The sequence below is a fragment of the Leucoraja erinacea genome, chromosome 5, assembly GCF_028641065.1.
Source record: "Leucoraja erinacea ecotype New England chromosome 5, Leri_hhj_1, whole genome shotgun sequence".
Classification (NCBI taxonomy): domain Eukaryota; kingdom Metazoa; phylum Chordata; class Chondrichthyes; order Rajiformes; family Rajidae; genus Leucoraja; species Leucoraja erinaceus.
Genome location: NC_073381.1, coordinates 52,790,148 through 52,808,939, shown reverse-complemented (window position 1 = coordinate 52,808,939; position 18,792 = coordinate 52,790,148). Strand labels below are relative to the sequence as shown.

The 18,792-nt window shown below is 38.8% G+C and overlaps 1 protein-coding gene across 1 annotated transcript in view; it reads left to right on the top strand.

Moving 5' to 3' along the window:
• The window catches only part of LOC129697254 (ectonucleotide pyrophosphatase/phosphodiesterase family member 3-like), a 95,020-nt gene that overhangs the window by 32,794 nt on the left and 43,434 nt on the right, over positions 1-18,792 (top strand). The window contains exons 6-10 of the mRNA XM_055635609.1: positions 1,454-1,533; positions 3,754-3,873; positions 6,614-6,723; positions 16,039-16,104; positions 17,761-17,833. Coding sequence (XP_055491584.1) covers positions 1,454-1,533; positions 3,754-3,873; positions 6,614-6,723; positions 16,039-16,104; positions 17,761-17,833 — 449 coding nt within the window. The remainder of the gene's footprint in view (positions 1-1,453; positions 1,534-3,753; positions 3,874-6,613; positions 6,724-16,038; positions 16,105-17,760; positions 17,834-18,792) is intronic.

Below are 18,792 nucleotides of genomic sequence, written 5' to 3'. Positions count from 1 at the left end.
TCGGCATCCTTTATGAGTTTGTGTTGGTCATATGTAGATTACCAATACTGGATCGTTCGACTTGAATGCTGCAGGCTTGGCCTTCACCTGGGAATGGACCTCATGGTTCAGTTTTGGTCTACAAATCTGAGGAAAGACATTCTTGCCATAGAGGGAGTATAGAGAAGGTTCACCAGACTGATTTCTGGGATGCCAGGACTTTCATATGAAGAAAGACTAGATAGACTTGGCTTATACTCGCTAGAAATTAAAAGATTCAGGGGGGATCTTATAGAAACGTACAAAATTCTTAAGGGGTTGGACAGGCTAGATGCAGGAAGATTGTTCCCGATGATGGGGAAATCCAGAACAAGGGGTCACAGTTTAAGGATAAGGGGGAAATCTTTTAGGACCGAGATGAGAAAAACATTTTTCACACAGAAAGTGGTGAATCTCTGGAATTCACTGCCACAGAAGGTAGTCGAGGTCAGTTCATTGGCTATATTTAAGAGGGAGTTAGATGTGGTCCTTGTGGCTAAAGGGATCAGGGGGTATGGAGAGAAGGAAGGTACAGGATACTGAGTTGGATGATCAGCCATGATCATATTGAATGGCGATGCAGGCTCGAAGGGCCGAATGGCCTACTCCTGCACCTATTTTCTATGTTTCTATCCATGGTTTCCAGTTGGGGAACACTCGTAATGTCTTCTTTGGCATGCAGTCCTCTAAACACTTACTGCTGAGGTCTGTGCCAGCAGTGCATACTCATTCAGGATTGTCACAGTCCTCGAATATGGATCATTCCGTCGACTCAAGGGCTTCTCGGAAGATGTTATCCATTTCCTCAAACTAGCACTGTACAGAACTACTCTTGTTCATATTAGAACCAAAAGAAATGACTTGCTTTTAATAAAGGTAAGATGTTCTGTAAATCAGAATATGGGAAAAGTGGATTTTTCTCCACTAAGATAGAGGAAGAAATTGCAGGTGTCTTTTGAAGTTTGGATTGGAAGTTCTGCTTTGTTTCTGTCTCATATACAACAAATAAATGCGAAGCAGATAGAGAACTTCCAAACATTCTCAACAAAGTTCATCTCTTTACATTTTGCTGCATTTCTATTATTTTCTGTTGGACTGTTTCTGATGGGTTTGTCGGCAAAAGTAGTTCCTTATTATTTGCATTGATGCACTTAAATGTTTAGTTCAGTGAATTACAACATTATCTTTGATTTTATGGAGCCTCACTTTGTTTCAATCTGGATTATACACTGGATTGCAGTTGTGTGATGACTGGAGTTACAAAACAATTGCAATCCAAATATCCCAAGCTATATTTTATGCATTCTGTTTTTGAACTATATTGACTAATTGTTACTCAAACTACAGCACTGTCATTCCAAGAAGCTGCAAATGAACTGTTGTGAAATATCGTGACTGTTTAAAAATATAACTAAACTTGATGTAATTATTCCAGGATCCTGTGGAACACACGCCAAGTATCTGAGACCTATGTATCCCACTAAAACGTTTCCCAATCATTACACAATTGTCACGGTAAGTTTTTCATTTAAGCCACAGTGACTTTCTGTCAAGTTTCCATTCTGCGTGTAACTTTGAAAATTAGATTATAAAAACTGCAGCACAGGCACAGTAGTAAGCAAGTTAGTCAGTGGACATTAACTTAGTCATCCTCAGTGACTCAGCTTGCTGCCATGGATACACTAAATAATGGAAACATGGAAAAAATCTTGAAATTTCCTATTTCACTTTAATTTTAGGATATTGCCAATATTTAGGAATTTGCACCCCACCTAGGTTGGCTTTGGATGATAAAAAATTATACTGTGCAGGAGCTATAGAACGTCTGTGGGGCTATTGCAGTGTCACAGTGATTCTAGAAAATATCTATCTTCACAAAATCAGGAAAGCAGTTGAAAATCATAACTCGTGGCGTTTAGTTTATACCCATTTTGATTGCATCCAGGTTATTTGAAATAATGCAAACAGCAAAATTAAAAAAAATGTTGAATTGCAAATAAAACCACTAATGCTGGATATGTAAAACAGCTTGAAAGGTTGCTGGAATTTTGGATGGAGAAACAGAGTTCTGATGAAATAATGTTATTCTGAGAAATTGACTCCATTTCATGCCCCATAGAAATTAGCTCTAGTCTTCTCTGAATATTTGCAACATTCTCTACTTTTATTTCCATTTTATCTGTAAATAGATAAAGTAGATATCCATTAGGGACAGGTTTTGAAATATGCTCATTGCAGAATGCAGATTACTTACTTATTTTCCAAGGTCTCGCCTCCAAAGTACTCTCCCACCAGATTTAGAGTTTTAAGACACCAGTTCTGCAGGAAGTCCCTTGCATTAGAAGCAAACCTTTCCCCACAGGAAGAGTGACTGTTCTCATCTCCTCTGCAGCCTGGAGATCAACGTCTGGAGATCTAAGCATTCCCCATCATGTAACTATTCAAATGATTGATAATTGTACTTGCCTCTTCATCCTACCCGGGCAGCTCATCCTCGACATGCACCATACTCCGAGCGGAAAACTTGCCCCTCGAATCCCCTTTAATTCTTTCCATTCTCATCTTAAACCTAGGCCCTCTAATTTCGGACTTCCCATTCCTAGGAGAAAGACAGTGCCAACGTACCCGTCTATGTCCATCATAATTTAATGAATATCTATAATGTCACCCAAAAGCCTCCCTCACTCCAGAGAAAAGTTTCTGCCTATCCAAACTCTCCTTTAACTCAAGTCCTCCAGTCCAGGCAGCATCCTTGCGAATCTTTGCTACACCATCACTAGCATAATCACATCATTCCTATAGCGTCATCACAAACTGCATACAATACCAGATCTGTGAGCAAAACTGCACAGGGAGTATGGTCAATTTAATATTTTGTAAATTATAATATGACACCGCAACTCTTGTACTCAATTAAGTCAAACATACTATTTGTGTTCTTCAACTTTTGAGGAATAATGTACTTGTATTCTAAGGTTTTTTTGTTCAAAATAACTTCCATTCACCACGTGTGACTTGGTGTTGTTTAATTTTCCAAAATGCATCACTTTGCATTTGTCCAAGTTAAATTCCATCTCCCATTCCTTGGTTCTCTTTCTAAGTTGATCAATGTTCTTCTGTATCCTTAGACAACCTTCTTCACTGACCATTAATATAATATTAACATAAATGTTAGTGTCATCTGCAAGATCATTAAACATGCTACCTACTTTTGAACCCAAAATCTAAATATATATGAACAACAGGACACCCAGCACTGGTCGCTGTGGTGCACTCCTGTTTACACGCCTGTTCAATTTGAGAACAACCCTCTATTACTACCTTCTGCCTCCTACCACTAGGTCAACTTTGTACCCTTTTGGTCAGCTCACCCATGTGTTTTTACTTTCCAGACTCACCTACCATAGAGTACCTTATCAAAGGCCTTACTTAACTCCATGTAGACAACATCTACTATAGTGTACTTATTAATCCTCTTGATCACCTCTTTAAAAAAACTCAAACAAATATTTTGACTGAAAGTCAAACTATTGACTCCAGATTGCATCAGAAGCCATTCGCAATCATATATCTGGCAAAATCTAACAATATAATAATTCTCATTCCTTCCTGATCCCCCACATTAACTTGCTCTTATTCCTTGCTTCCATGTATTTGCCCTATGTTGAAATAATTATGAATTCAATTAATCTTAAGTCAATGTATTTTTATTTCAAGTTAATGTACTTTTTTTAGGGGCAGTATGCAGAGACACATGGCATAGTTGACAACAACATGTACGATTACAAATTAGACATGTCCTTCTCCCTCTCTGGCACTGAAAAGAGCAATCCAGTTTGGTGGGGAGGGCAGCCAGTAAGTATAATATTAATATTTCTGTATTATGTAATTAGAAATTGGTATGTTTCAAGCCCGTTCTGGATATCTAAGGTTAATGCATGTGGAATAATAAATGTTAGTGACTCAATTGTGACTGACATGTCATTGTGTATTATCTATTGATGGTAAAAAGTTATAAAGTACAAACATTAGTAATAAAATAGTAAATACTAGAAACGCAATGCAGGTCAGTCATCATTTTAAAAAAGCTATCACATTTTTACTTATTAAACCGTGTTTTGTTTAAGATGCTGATTACCTTCCTGGTATTGTTATGATACTTATTTCAGATTTTCTAAATCGATTAATTTTGTTTTCCAATTTACTGAGAAAGTGAGGCTTTGTTTGTAGGTGAAGGGCTACATGTACTGGGTTAGCTAAAGATACATTCTATTTTAAATTCTATTTAAAATACAATTTAAAACCTAATTTTGGTTAATCCAAAAATGTGTGAGTTATTTCTAAACTATACATAAATAAAATACATTAGATATACTGGGATGATTTACTGGCCTTTTAACTCTGGGGTCTCACAAGGAATGATTCACACTAATGGGATAGAAATTTCCAATTCTTGTGGTGTTCCACATGACGGATCTTTGAGTGAGCTTAATGTTTGTATTTGCTTAGCACTTCAGGTCAATATGCTACACCTAACATGGGGTACGATATCATTGATCTGTCATTTTCAGAATAATGGTTCCAATAGAGGGATTTTCAAAATGGGGCCACATGTTTGGAAAGCTTACCATTGCATGCCTAATATAATGCTCACTGCACACACTATTTATTTACTCTGGTAAATAATGAAATTATCAATAACATCAGAACCTACTTCCATCAATATGAATGAGTATTCTTGAATATATGAATATTCTTGCATATACAGTAAAGTTGTGTCTGCATAGAACTCACTGTCTAGCGCAATGGGGGATAGTCCGCATGAATATAATTGGAAGCTGTAAATACTAGCAGAAGAGGCTATGGATGATGGTCAAAATGATGCTTTTGCATCACCGAATGTTGTAATCAAGCATAGAACTCTCTCTGCTTTTCTGCCGCACATAATTAAGTATCTTCTGTGTGAGTAACAATGACGAGAATCGGTTTTCTCTATTGACATTCAATGCCTTTATTATGGCATATTAGAATTATTCAATGGGTCCAAAATTTTCACGTGCACTAACGTACAGTGAAATTCTTATATTGCATCCAGATCAGTAGGATTATTGCTGTACATAAGTACAATCCCCAGTTAAACACATAGAGTTGCCTACATTACACAATGAAATGTACTTCAATTCTAACTTCAAGACAACCTATATTCTTCTTCTATCTATTACATAACTAAAACTCTGATCTTGTGCTCCTCCGGTTTACATGGTTTTTCAATTTGCGCAAAAACGGTAAGCAATAGCGCTATGATTTTTCGCCACCTTACTCGCCATTCTCCTGTGCTGCAAGTGCAACACGTTTTGTTCCGATTTATGGTATATATTTAAAGTTATTAAGGTTTTAAAAAATCTTAAAATTTGTGCATGCACAGATTGGTCTCTTCTCCTGTCAGTCAGCGTGCGCAGATTGGTCTCCTCTCCTGTCAGTCAATGCCACGGCCGGAACGGCCCCTTCCTGCACCGCGGGCCCCTTCCTGCACCGCGGCCTCTCCCGCTTCACTCACAAACTCCTCTCTCCCCTCCTCACAGTAAATGTCTACGGTCTTCCCGACCACCGGGGGCGGCCGCAGTGGGGGTTCAATGGAGGCCCTGGTCCCGTCTCTCTCTCCATCACTCACCCCTCTCCCCTACCTGCCCTCTGCGGCAATGGTGGTCTCGTTTACATGTCCCACTGGGTGATTGGCTGCGACCATCCGTTCCTCCTTCGCCACTGCGGTAACTCACCCTCACGGCCATTTCGGTGGAGATATTCTCCACCAGCTCGCCAAAACACATGGTGCCCACCGTGACGAACACCGACTCCAACCCCCCCTGCGGCCCAGCTCGGCCTGGCTTGGCGGCGGCAGCGAGCAGGCAGGCAGATAGGCGGATGGGCAGGGCGGGGACAGGCCAAGCGGTTTGTAGGTACAGGTTTGTATGTTAAATGTGTAGGAAGGAACTGCAGATGCTGGTTTAAACTGAAGATAGACACAAAAAGCTGGAGTAACTCTGTGGGTTGAACAGCATCTCTTCTTCTGAAGAAGGCTCCCGACCCAAAACGTCACCTAATCCTTTTCTCCAGAGATGCTGTCTGACCCGCTAAGTTATTCCAGCTTTTTGTGTCTATCCTAGGTTTGTAGGCTAATAGGCTTCGGTAAAATTGTAAAATTCGGTAGTTTGTGTACGTCGGTGTTAAGTGTGGGGCTCGCTGGTCAGCGCGGACTCAGTGTACTGAAGGGCCTGTATATGTGCTGTATCTCTAAACTAAACTAAACTAATGTGAGGAGGTATTTCAGAGAGGCAGTGTTGATCTTTATGTAGTGCATCATCACGGCGCCTACTACTCAGACAAAGCCAAGGACTACCTCAATCTGTGATGGGGCCAGTAAACTGCCAGCTCACCTGTCATAATGTGTATCTGGGCGTACCCCAATGTGGGCTTTTGGGAAAGTAAGATGAGTGTCCCTGTGACTTGGTCCTGGAATCTCTGCTGCCATAATAATTTTCATATGAATCATTGATCACATAAGAGTGTACTAATTTTGCTTATGTTCTTCTCATAGTTGTGGCTGACAGCCATGTATCAGGGCCTGAAAGCAGGCACCTTCTTCTGGCCTGGATCGGATGTTAAAATTAATGGAACGTACCCAAACAAATATGTAACTTTCAATTCGTAAGTATCACTACATAGGAAATAAAGCGGAGAGACTTGAAAATATGCTGGTAAATGACAAAACGAACATTGTAGTAAATCTTGTGGTAAGGTTTGTCCGCATTTAGATCAAATCATTGATATTTTTTGTTAACATTTCAAAGTTTTCTGTTAATCGATTTTGCAATCAGAAAATGTCAATATTCACTGCAAGTCGGGGGTCAGTGTGCTCAGATCAATTGGAGCCAGGTGTTGATTGAGTGAGAGGCAGTCTATTTTCGGCATGATGTATGACATTTTATAAATGTAGTGGTGTAGGGAGTGGTAGGTCTTTTAAAAAAAATCAAGTTTTCATTTAACTTATGAAGACATTTATGTTTTAGGATTTAATTTCACCCTAACTTTGAACTCAATACCTAAGGTTTACATTTTTATTATTCTTCACTGAATGAAACTATAAACTCAGATGATTAAGTAATTCGAAGCGGAGCACTGATGTTCACAGTGTGATTACATTGTAAAGTGGGAATGTGGATTGTTGGTTTGTCGGTTTGTTTGTTGGTTTCTTATTTGCTCCCCTGAAAAAGCTACTTATTTTAACTACTAAACCAGGTTCGCTTCTTAATAAACAGACACCACACAAACTGTTTGGTAGACCAGTTCAAAACTTTACTTAACATCGGCCGATGGAAGGGAGGGAGAACTCCAGTCAAGTGACCAACACAGACACTTAACTGTGCTCAGTCACCTTCCCTTAACAACAGAATTACATTGCCTTAAATAGGTTTATTTTGTCCCCTTAACACCTTCCACAGACATTAATCATGTCAGAGGTACAGGAAAAGGTTTCCACAGAATACATCACATCAAACCTTTTGTTTACATGGTACAAGATATACTAAAAACATTGGCTATTTGCTTTATCTCCAAATAGACTATTTTTGCTGCTTCCTCTGTCATTTGGTCCCTCATAAACATAGGTCATTTGTTTACAAAGATGTGACTGTTTATTTCTCTCTTCCTTTATTGCCTCCTCCCCCATAAACATTGGTCATTTGGTTTATGGCATCTTACTTTCAAAGATATCTCTCTAGCTCCTTCACTTGGGAGACAATGTTATCTCACACACCCCGCAACCTGAGGAAAGCCTAATTTGACACTAAATATAAGCTGTAAGCTAGCCCAGAAACCAATTTAATATCTTCTTATATTTTTAACTAAAACTCGGCTTCATCATTCCATCCTTTTATCAAAATTTTGATAACAACTACAGTCCTTCCTGAGTACATACGAAAGACCATAAGCATCTCATCAGACAAATTAATAGTACACTAGTAACACAATCAATTCATAGTGGACAATCGTTTCACAAGTCCCTCCAAACATTTTAAATGGCCACCAACCTCCCCCGGACGTGACACTAATATACTACCATAGGACAGGAAAAGGATCATAAAAATTGCTCAGCCTTTATTCGGCTTCATCATTTGGAATTTTACCGTGTGCTGGTGTAACTGGTTCATGCTTCTCTTGTCTGGCACTGCATTTGTAACATAACAATGCCCTGTCACAAATATACTGTTTCCTTAAAATACACCAGTGCCTTGGTTGTGGCAAAAACAGGTAGATTTAACTGGCCTTTGCAGACCTCTTACTGTCTGTAGTCAGGGTATCTTTGCTGCGCTTGTCATGTTTGACTTCAATCTTGTTTAAAAGGAGGTGTGTACCATCCTTTAAATGTGGGTTAGTCCGCAAGTTGCCATTCTGAAGAAAGTTCAGTCCATGTGGGCTGGGCCACCCCAGAATAAAGGAACATCAATAGCCCATCGTCCTTGTTTCCACAAACTGTTCACAGTCAATCAAATGTATCCAGCAATGATGATCTTCAATCTTTACAGCAGTTCATGTTGTTAGCAACACTTGGTTGTTTCTTTCAATACAGTTTCAATTTCTTCTTGTCCCAGCACCCCCATTGTATAGCTTTTATGGCCTTGGTCACTGGTTTCCAGCAAAAACTCCTCCAACCTGGAATGTAGATCTGGCAAGACATGGGTTAATTGCCGACCGTACATAATTAGTTAATTGCCCAGGGCCTGTAAGTGGCTTCCCCCCACTCTCCAGGGGGTGGACACGACAGCTTTTCCTGCATCAATAAAAGGTTGTGAATCTTGTTCACCAGCTGAGTCTCTCCAGCACTTTTGTCTACCTTTGATCCTTCATGTTCCTTCCTAACACTTACTTCACTGTGAATTTATTCTTTAATCCGATTATATCCGAAGAGGCTCTCCCTACCTAAATATTCAATTCTCCAAATATGTTCTCTTCCCCAATCTACTTTATCTTCTCACCTTTCATCCCTCATTGTGAGTTCCCTCAAACCCCCTTTTTGTAAGTCATAAAACAATTTTTTCATCTACCTTCATTTCTCTCACACAGCACATGCTTCAACATCTTTTTGTTTGCTTCAAAACAGTAATCTTGCTTCTCTTGCATTTTAAAAGACAACCTCTGTTATCATATCAAAACAAACTCCCCCAAAAGAACTCATTCAGAATCAGTAATCAATAATACATTTTCTTTTCTCTGTAATTTTGACATTTCCAATCTCATTTAACACTTTAATCGGGATGAGTCTTTTTTTTTAAACTTGGTTCAAAAGATTTATAATCAACTAACACACTTTATCCATCGAGTATAGCTCCGCACCCCATTCATGCCTGTTTCTTAACGAACACACCATAAACTTTGTAGATTTCCATTTTAAAGGACAACTTCTTAAAAAGTGACACACAACTTTGCTCATTGCTTCGAATTTCACACATTCCACATTCAAAAAACATTGCTTTACAAGCAGTACATAATATTTCATTTTCAAAGACATCTCTGTAATTTACTTTCCCTTTTTCTGACAAGACTTCTGTTTACCAAAATCCTGGTTACCTAACCCTAATTGGACATTGATCCAGATCATGATTAGTCAGACTCCCCTTGACTTTTCAGTCTCCCTATCCTATCCTCATTTCTCCATTGAATTTTCCTTCATCCCCAATTTTTATAACATAGTTGCTTGTCAGAAAAAGGATTTACCTCCTGGGTAATTTTGTTTTGCAATCCCCATTGACTCTTTCCACCATCCCAGATGCTTGTGGGTGGTGTGTACAGTGAATTGCTGTTGGATATTAAAATGTGCACATTTTTCCTTAGTAATAGTGGTTGGTAGAGCTTCACTCCACCTACTAAATAAATCTAAAATCAATACGCAATATTTATAACACTGGGCCCTTGGCATTTCAATAAAATGAATCTGTATGTATTCAAACGATCATTATGGCATTGGCGTCACCCCTGAGGATATCCTAATTGGTTTGCCTGGATTACTTCATTGGCAAATTTTACATTCAGAGGCCTGCTTCAGTGCCTCATCAAATTTTCGGGTGTCACCACATTTCCTTTGTTATCCTATCATTCCCTCCTTACCAGCATGGGTAAGACGGGTAAAAATGTATCGTTATACACCAACTTGTCCAAGCGGGGTGTGCTGAATCAATGGCACAGCCCTCTTGTTTCCATAGTTATTATTATATACAAGAGGCGTCCCTCTGTAATGTACATACCTCCCTCATGTTTGGCAGGACCGTTCTATTTGCTAGCATCTGTTTACCAGATGTCACCACGCATTTGGATGTACAGGCTGCACTGTTTGGATACACTATCAGCAACCCATTGCCTTTTGCTATAGAGTCCCCAGCACCAGTGTGTGCAGTACATTTAATAATGATCAGCTGTTCTGGTAGCATCAATGCCTTAACAAATTACACACAGAAAGGCATTCCCGTGCTCCCAATCCTGGGGAGCTTTGTAATGTCAGAACTTCAAGTTATAGGGATGTTACTGACGGAACTGTCCCAGGTAAAGATGCCATTGCTACTGGTAGGGCATAGGGAGGTGGACATCTCACAAGATTATCTAACTCCTCCTCATTTTCATTACCAAATAGGGTCGTCGTGCCAGACATGAAGTTTCCTCCAGAGGATTTACCAGTACTGGGTTTATTTTTTACGAACCATCACCTGTTTCTCACCTCCTGTCTGTCTTTTAATTCTATTCTCTTGTTCCTCTGCCCACTGGCATTCTAGTTGCAATAATTTCCATCCTTTCCTAGTGCTATCCTTGTTGCTTAACTCTATCTAGCAAAGTTACAAAATTGTGAGATTTAAAAAAAATCAAACTGCAATTTATCCCATCAGATAAAGCATAACAATAAGTTTAATTTGACACCTAATTCACTTTCATATCTCAAGTAATAAAAAAGTATGGCCATTTTCATACTCGGAAATTAGCATCTTGTTCCCTATTGATTTTCTATGGACATAACAAAAAAGCTGTGATCATGGACAGTCAAAAGCCCATAACCTTCTTAAAAATTAAGAGAACTGAATGAAATTTTCAGTTATCATAGATTGAAGCATTCTGACACAAATATAAAATAATCTTACTCGGATGACCTGAAATTAAAGCATATAATTAGTTAGTTACCCAATTGTAGCTAATTTCAAACTTCAATTACTAGATCTAAACATATATCTATTTCTTAATAAATGATTAACATTTTTAAATGGCCTAAGTGTCCAAATTATATTCACAAATAATTCACAATAAAACATGATTTTTAAATCTCATTTACATCAATTTATAGGCCAAATGGAAGGAATTTAGTGTTCAATTGCTGTAAATTAAAGTCTATTTTAAATCGGCTTTCTAGTGGGTTCCTGTCTTCCTTTCCCATATCAACACCTCTGCTTATTTAATTGTCTCAACATACCATGTGCCCCCTACAGGCCAGGCTTCATCCCCCAACCATTTGGTCAACTTGTAACTTAACATTCTAAATTTCTTATTATACTTAGGATTCAAATAACACATATATAGGACTGGTTTCCATAGCATTCCCCATAGATAGATAGAAAGAGAGAGAAAAAATACTTCTTAATTCCGAATCGTTCCAAATATATCAACCAGGCCGACCCACTAAATGAGACCCCAGTTTCTCAACTTGGCTGACTTTTTAATTCCGAATTGTTCCAAATATATCAACCAGGCCGACTCGCTACTCGAGACCCCAGTTTCTCAATTTGGCTGACCTTTTTTAACTCTTTAATATACGACCCAAGTGTCTCAACGAAGCCGACTTGCTAACCAAGACCCCCGTTTCTCAACCTGGCAGACGTCTTAACTCTTAAAATAAGCCCCAGGTGTCTCAACGAAGCAGACCCGCGAACCGGGACCCCCGTTTCTCAACCTAGCAGACTTCTTAATTCTTTAATATACAACGCCACTTATTTCTCAATCCGACAATGCTTCGGATGTCTCAATAAGCCAGACGCACACCTCAACCCCCGTATCTCAACCCGACAAATCACGGATATCTCAACAAGGCTGATGAGCCCTTAGTAGAGAGAGAAAAAGAAAACAAAGAGAGATAGACAGAGAGAGGAACCACTCACGTCCTTCTTAACAATATACACAAGACCTTTCTTAAAAATACATGCACAATTCTGTCTTAAAAATACATACACAATCCCTTCTTAAAAAAAAAAACCATATAAAGCCCAACTGGTCTTACCTTCGTCTGTTTCTAAGAACCTCGGCAGGGAACCCAATTCAACCTCTGATGAAGGATCACAGACGTTCCTGGGAGTTTCTAGGGAGTCGGTCTTACAAGGGGGCCGATAGAGCTCAGTTATCTCCCTTCCAATCCCGGCAACCTCCGCAACCGCTTGCACAGTCAGCCGTTGCTGTGGTCCCAGCGAGGCCTGCATAACTACGCCAATGAAAAAGCTACTTATTTTAACTACTAAACCAGGTTCGCTTCTTAATAAACAGACACCACACAAACTGTTTGGTAGACCAGTTCAAAACTTTACTTAACATCGGCCGATGGAAGGGAGGGAGAACTCCAGTCAAGTGACCAACACAGACACTTGACTGTGCTCAGTCACCTTCCCTTAACAACAGAATTACATTGCCTTAAATAGGTTTATTTTGTCCCCTTAACACCTTCCACAGACATTAATCATGTCAGAGGTACAGGAAAAGGTTTCCACAGAATACATCACATCAAACCTTTTGTTTACATGGTACAAGATATACTAAAAACATTGGCTATTTGCTTTATCTCCAAATAGACCACCCCTAGCTCTTTTCGCTGCTTCCTCTGTCATTTGGTCCCTCATAAACATAGGTCATTTGTTTACAAAGATGTGACTGTTTATTTCTCTCTTCCTTTATTGCCTCCTCCCCCATAAACATTGGTCATTTGGTTTATGGCATCTTACTTTCAAAGATATCTCTCTAGCTCCTTCACTTGGGAGACAATGTTATCTCACACACCCCGCAACCTGAGGAAAGCCTAATTTGACACTAAATATAAGCTGTAAGCTAGCCCAGAAACCAATTTAATATCTTCTTATATTTTTAACTAAAACTCGGCTTCATCACCCCATCTGTGGAGTTTGTAGAATACGACTGAAGACAAACTAGTGGAATCAGAACATTATTTTTAATGTTTCTGAAGGCTTTGTGACAAAGGTATATTTAAAATAGCAAATTCACTGTCTACTCTACCCAGGAATACATTCACCTCTCGCTTTGCTGGAATTAGAGGGCAGCAAATATTGTTGTTACAGTCTCGTGTAGTTAATAAATGAATAAGACATATTAATTAATGTGGAGTGCATTTGAAACAGTTCTTTTTTAATTGAATATCTTTCTAATGACTGGTAAAACGCTGCTGAATGTCTAAAGCAAATTCCAAATCTCATAACAAATCACAATTGAAAGCAAGCTGCTGTGTATCACTTTGAATAGGATTACTTTGACTATTTTAAAATAGAAGTGGAAATACGTTCAAAAAATAATTACTATCATGGTGTTACCCGATTGTCTTTGCGAAGAGAGACCATTGGCAGAAGATAAATCTTGACAAAGTGACATCATGTACCATGTTTTTCACGAGACAATGCCAAGACATTGTGTGCTGGCTGTGCCAGGTTTTTCAGCACATTGGGTATTGAGTTGGCCTTCACTGGAAACACTGGCCTTCAGTTGGAAACAGGCCCTTTGGCTCACTGAGTCCGTGCTGACCTGCAATCACCCCATACACTAGCATTATTCTCCACACTCTGGACAATTTAACCAAAGCCAATTAACCTATAAACCTCCACGTCTTTGGAGACGAGTGTTCTCACCTAGCAAACAGCTAACAGTGGCCTGTTTCCTTAATCATCATTACTTTGTGCATATCTTTCATTCATTTGTCCTACATCTCTACATCACAGTCTATCTCTCATTTTCCTTTCCCCTGGCTCTAGTCTGAAAAAGGGTCTCTCCAGGAATGCTGCCTGACCCGCTGAGTTACTCCAGCATTTTGTGTCCATCTTTTGTTTTATGGAGGCACATGTCCTTTTCTGAAGAGCTGTGCAAATAAGTGAACATAATTGAAATTGTGCAAAGTAAGCAAATATCCCACTTGTCTATAAAGCAACTGAGGATATTTAGGCCTTGAATACCGTCGTGGGAACTCCTCTTGCAATATCCTAGGGCTGAGATTATTGATTTCCAGCAACCACAACCACCTTCATGTGCATGTAGATTAATTCCAACTGGTAGAATTAATTTTCCCTTAGACTCTCACTGGCCTGTGGAATGCTACTAAGGGAGATCACTCTCTCCTCGTCTCAGTAATTCAGTTATTTAATTCAGTTTGGACCAAATCTGTGATAACTTCTGGGGATGGGTGGTTCAGACATTTGAGAGTTTCAGACATATTAAAGTTTCTACCACAAGGGAAGCAGCTGTTCAGAAACTTACTCACCAGTACCCTCGCAAGGATAAGAGATGGACAATAAATGTTGGCTCTGCCAGCATAATCGACATTCTGTAAATGGATCAATTAGTATACAATGCATGTTATTTGAAAAATGTTTGCCCTGTAAATAAGCCCTAAAGTGAGACATCACTGTTGCTGTTGGATGGACAATGCATTGATGATAATGAGGTGGAACCAAATATTGATGGGCAATCTTTACCAGGTCAATCTGGTGTGGTATGTATATGCAATGTTACAACATTTTGAGATTTTAAAAATCAAGTCTGCAATTTATCCCATCAGATAAAGCATAAAAAGAAATTTAATTTGACACCTAATTCACTTTCATATCTCAAGTATTTAAAATGTTATAGCCATTTTCATACTCGGAAATTAGCATCTTGTTCCCTATTGATTTTCTATGGACATAACAAAAAAGCTGTGATCATGGACAGTAAAAAGCCCATAACTTTCTTAAAAATTAAGAGAACCGAATGAAATTTTCAGTTATCCTAGATTGAAGCATTCTGAAACAAATATAAACAATCTTACTTGGATGACCTGAAATTAAAGCATATAATTAGTTAGTTACCCAATTGGAGCTAATTTCAAACTTCAATTACTAGATCTAAATATCTATCTATTTCTTAATAAATGATTAACATTTTTAATAGCCTAAGTGTCCAAATAATATTCACAAATAATTCACAATAAAACATGATTTTTAAATCTCATTTACATTAATTTATAGGCCAAATGGAAGGAATTTAGTGTTCAATTGCTGTAAATTAAAGTCAATTTAAGTCAGCTTTCTAGTGGGATCCTGTGAACGTGCTGGTTTAGAACGTTCACATTGCGCTAGATTTGTACCCCAAATGCCCAGAAAAATACTGCGGGATATAATGGGCCCAAAATGAGCTACTCGTAACATTAAACTTTGTATAAAGGGATCTTAAGAAGCCCTTTTTAATGAAAAAATAAACAGCCTACCTTCTGTTGTCTGCTGTATGAGACCCTGCCGGTTGCCGGTGGTCGCGGGTTTAGAGGTTAATTTTTTAACTACTACAACAATTATATAAAGTCTTTAAAACTAATAATAGCTAAAGCGACGGAATATTCCAGCGATTTTCCGTTACTAATTAACTAGGCTGAACATCCTTGATTGGAACAGCCTAGGGAAAATTGCGTTTTAATCCAGCCCCCCTCTAAACGGCGCCAAAATCGCGCACACAGGCTGGGACAGATTTTCAGCGACGCTTCAGGTAGGCTTTGCAACATACCTAGTATGTACCTACAACAGATGTTCTCTAGTACAAACTAATTTGTAGGCCCCTCGGTCCTACTAAGTACGTTTTGGAGTGGCTCGTGGATAATTGTACTCAATGTATCATAACATCAACAATGTAAGCAAATGTTTATCTTGAATTTTTTTTGGTCTCATTTATTCACATAACTCTTTGTATTTTCAGATCAATTCCATTTGAAGATAGAGTGTTGACTATTTTGGAATGGCTAAGTTTACCTGAATCGGAGCGGTAATTTTTTTTTTGACATTTAACTTTATTATTAATAATATAAACTTGACCATGTTATGTTCCATTATTCATTCTGATCTCCTTGGCTTTAGTTGTTCCATTTACCAGTAAATAGGCTTCACTGTCCTCCAAAACATACTCCTCAGCCTCTGTTTTCTTCTTTTTGTTTTTGCGTGTCAATTCTTGTAATGTGCTTCCTTTTTTACATGTTATGCCTGATGTCTACATTTATGTTTAAATTTTACTTTCTTTGCTGCTACACATCAGCCTTCCTGCTATATCATAGTCACAGAGTATCATAGTCATATAGCACATAAATAGGCCCGTAGGCCCACTTACCTAGCATTGAACATCAATCCGGCACTAAATTCATTTTAATCTTCCCACATTGAAACATAGAAAACAGGTGCACGAGGAGGCCATTCGGTCCTTCGAGCCAGCACCACCATTCATTGCAATCATGGCTGATTGCCCCCAAACCTGCCTGCCTTCTTCCCATATCCCTTGATTCCACCAGCCCCTAGAGCTCTATCTAACTCTCTCTTAAATCCATCCAGTGATTTGGCCTCCATTGCCCTCTGTGGCAGGGAATTCCACAAATTCACAACTCTCTGGGTGAAAAAGTATTTTCTCAGTTTTAAATGGCCTCCCCTTTATTCTAAGACTGTGGCCCCTGGTTCTGGACTCGCCTAACATTGGGGACATTTTTCCTGCATCTAGCTTGTCCAGTCCTTTTATAATTATATATGTTTCTATAAGATGCCCCCTCATCCTTCTAAACTCCAGTGAATACAAGCCTCGTCTTTTCAATCTTTCCTCATATGACAGTCCTGCCATCCCAGGGATCAATCTCGTGAACCTACGCTGCATTGCCTCAATCACAAGGATGTCCTTCCTCAAATTAGGAGACCAAAACTGTATGCAATACTCCAGATGTGGTCTTAAGAGAGCCCTATACAACTGCAGAAGAACCTCTCTACTCCTATACTGGAATCCTCTTGTTATGAAGGCCAACATTCCATTAGCTTTCTTCGCTGCCTGCTGTACCTGTAAGCCGACTTTCAGTGACCGGTGTGTACAATTACATTTAAACTCCACTCAGACAGCTCTGGAGGTGACTGGAACTGTGAGACAGAGGCTCCACTAGCTGTGACACTGCACCAACTTTTCCTATCCTGGATTCAGCCTGTCCCAGTCCTCCCCTGTCTATAGTTCCAGATATGCCATTCTTTCTCATGACCCAATCTATACCAAATGAAGGGAAAAAGAGAAAGTTAAAATAGAAACATACAGAGCATGTTGAAGGAAAAGATGAGGACAAAAAGAAAGACAACTAAAGACAAAGAAAGAAACATCATGAGTCTGGGAGATATATAAAAGAGGGGGTAAAAACAACAGGGAGCATCACAGATAGAGACAAGAATTAGAAGAAACATGTAAGATTTAGAGAGGGAATGAGAGAGGGAGGCATACTTTGACAGATACAGAACATTACAAAGGGAGTATATGAGATAAGTTGTATGATTGAGATGGGAAGAGAGATGCAACAAATACATTCCTGTGAGCAATGCCATAATTCTACCATTAAAATTAACAATACAATTTTGCTGAACATCTTACTCGTTGTTTACTAAGTCATTGGTTTTGTTAAATTAGGCCAGATTTTTATACCCTTTATTTCGAAGAACCAGACCATGCTGGACATAATTACGGACCCGTTAGTGGCGAGGTGAGTTTGGGGTTTTTAATTAATATGAAATATATTTATTACCTATTTTGACAATGTTTACTTACTTTGCACATCTTTCTTAGATCTATAATTGTAAACTCGCTTCTTGTACTAAAGGATGATTCAATTATTTTTTACTTTGACTCCTCCCCTACTGTTGCTGTATCGATTTTGTTTTTGAAATATAGCAATCCTTATACTTATACTACTCCCACCATGGCATTTTCTTTGCCCATGCTTCTTCTCATTAAGTATTACATATGTCATCTTGACCAACATGTCAGTCTGCAGCAGACCATTAGTAGTAATCCTGTCTTGATTTTTTTGTCAAATCATCTTCTCTGATTTAACAGTTCTCTTGAATATAAAAAGCAGTCCTTTTTTTCATATTCCACTGGACACATCAGGTTGCCATTTTCTGGGAGGGTGGTTGGATTTACCACCATAATCCCTGAAATATAGAGTACAGACAGAGCAGACAAGCCCAACTTGTCCATGCCTACTGTGGTACCTGTCTACACTAATTCCATGTGTCTGCACTTGGGCCTGTAATCCTCTACTCCTTTCCAAACCTAATACCTGTCCAAATGCCTTTCAAATGTTGCATTGATTGCATTGATCTCTGTTGTCGCCTCTGGCAGCCTCTTCCATCTACCCATACCTCAGATATCTTGTATTAATTGTACCTTAAACAATTTGCTGAGAAACCAGCTGAAATGCTATGTTATCATGCTATGAGTAGTCATCACACTTGGTGATGTTAAACTGTGGTCATTTTCTGGTTTTGTATCAGTAGTGAGACAATCTCACAAAAAAAATATTACTTTTAGAGCAGCTAATTTTTAGCACTGTTTGGAAGAATTCAAGATATTATCAGAGATGTCTTGAATTTTTAATTAAATCATTCTCTGTGATTGAGTAATTTTGTCTTTTTTAATTGAAAGTGACTATTGCTCATT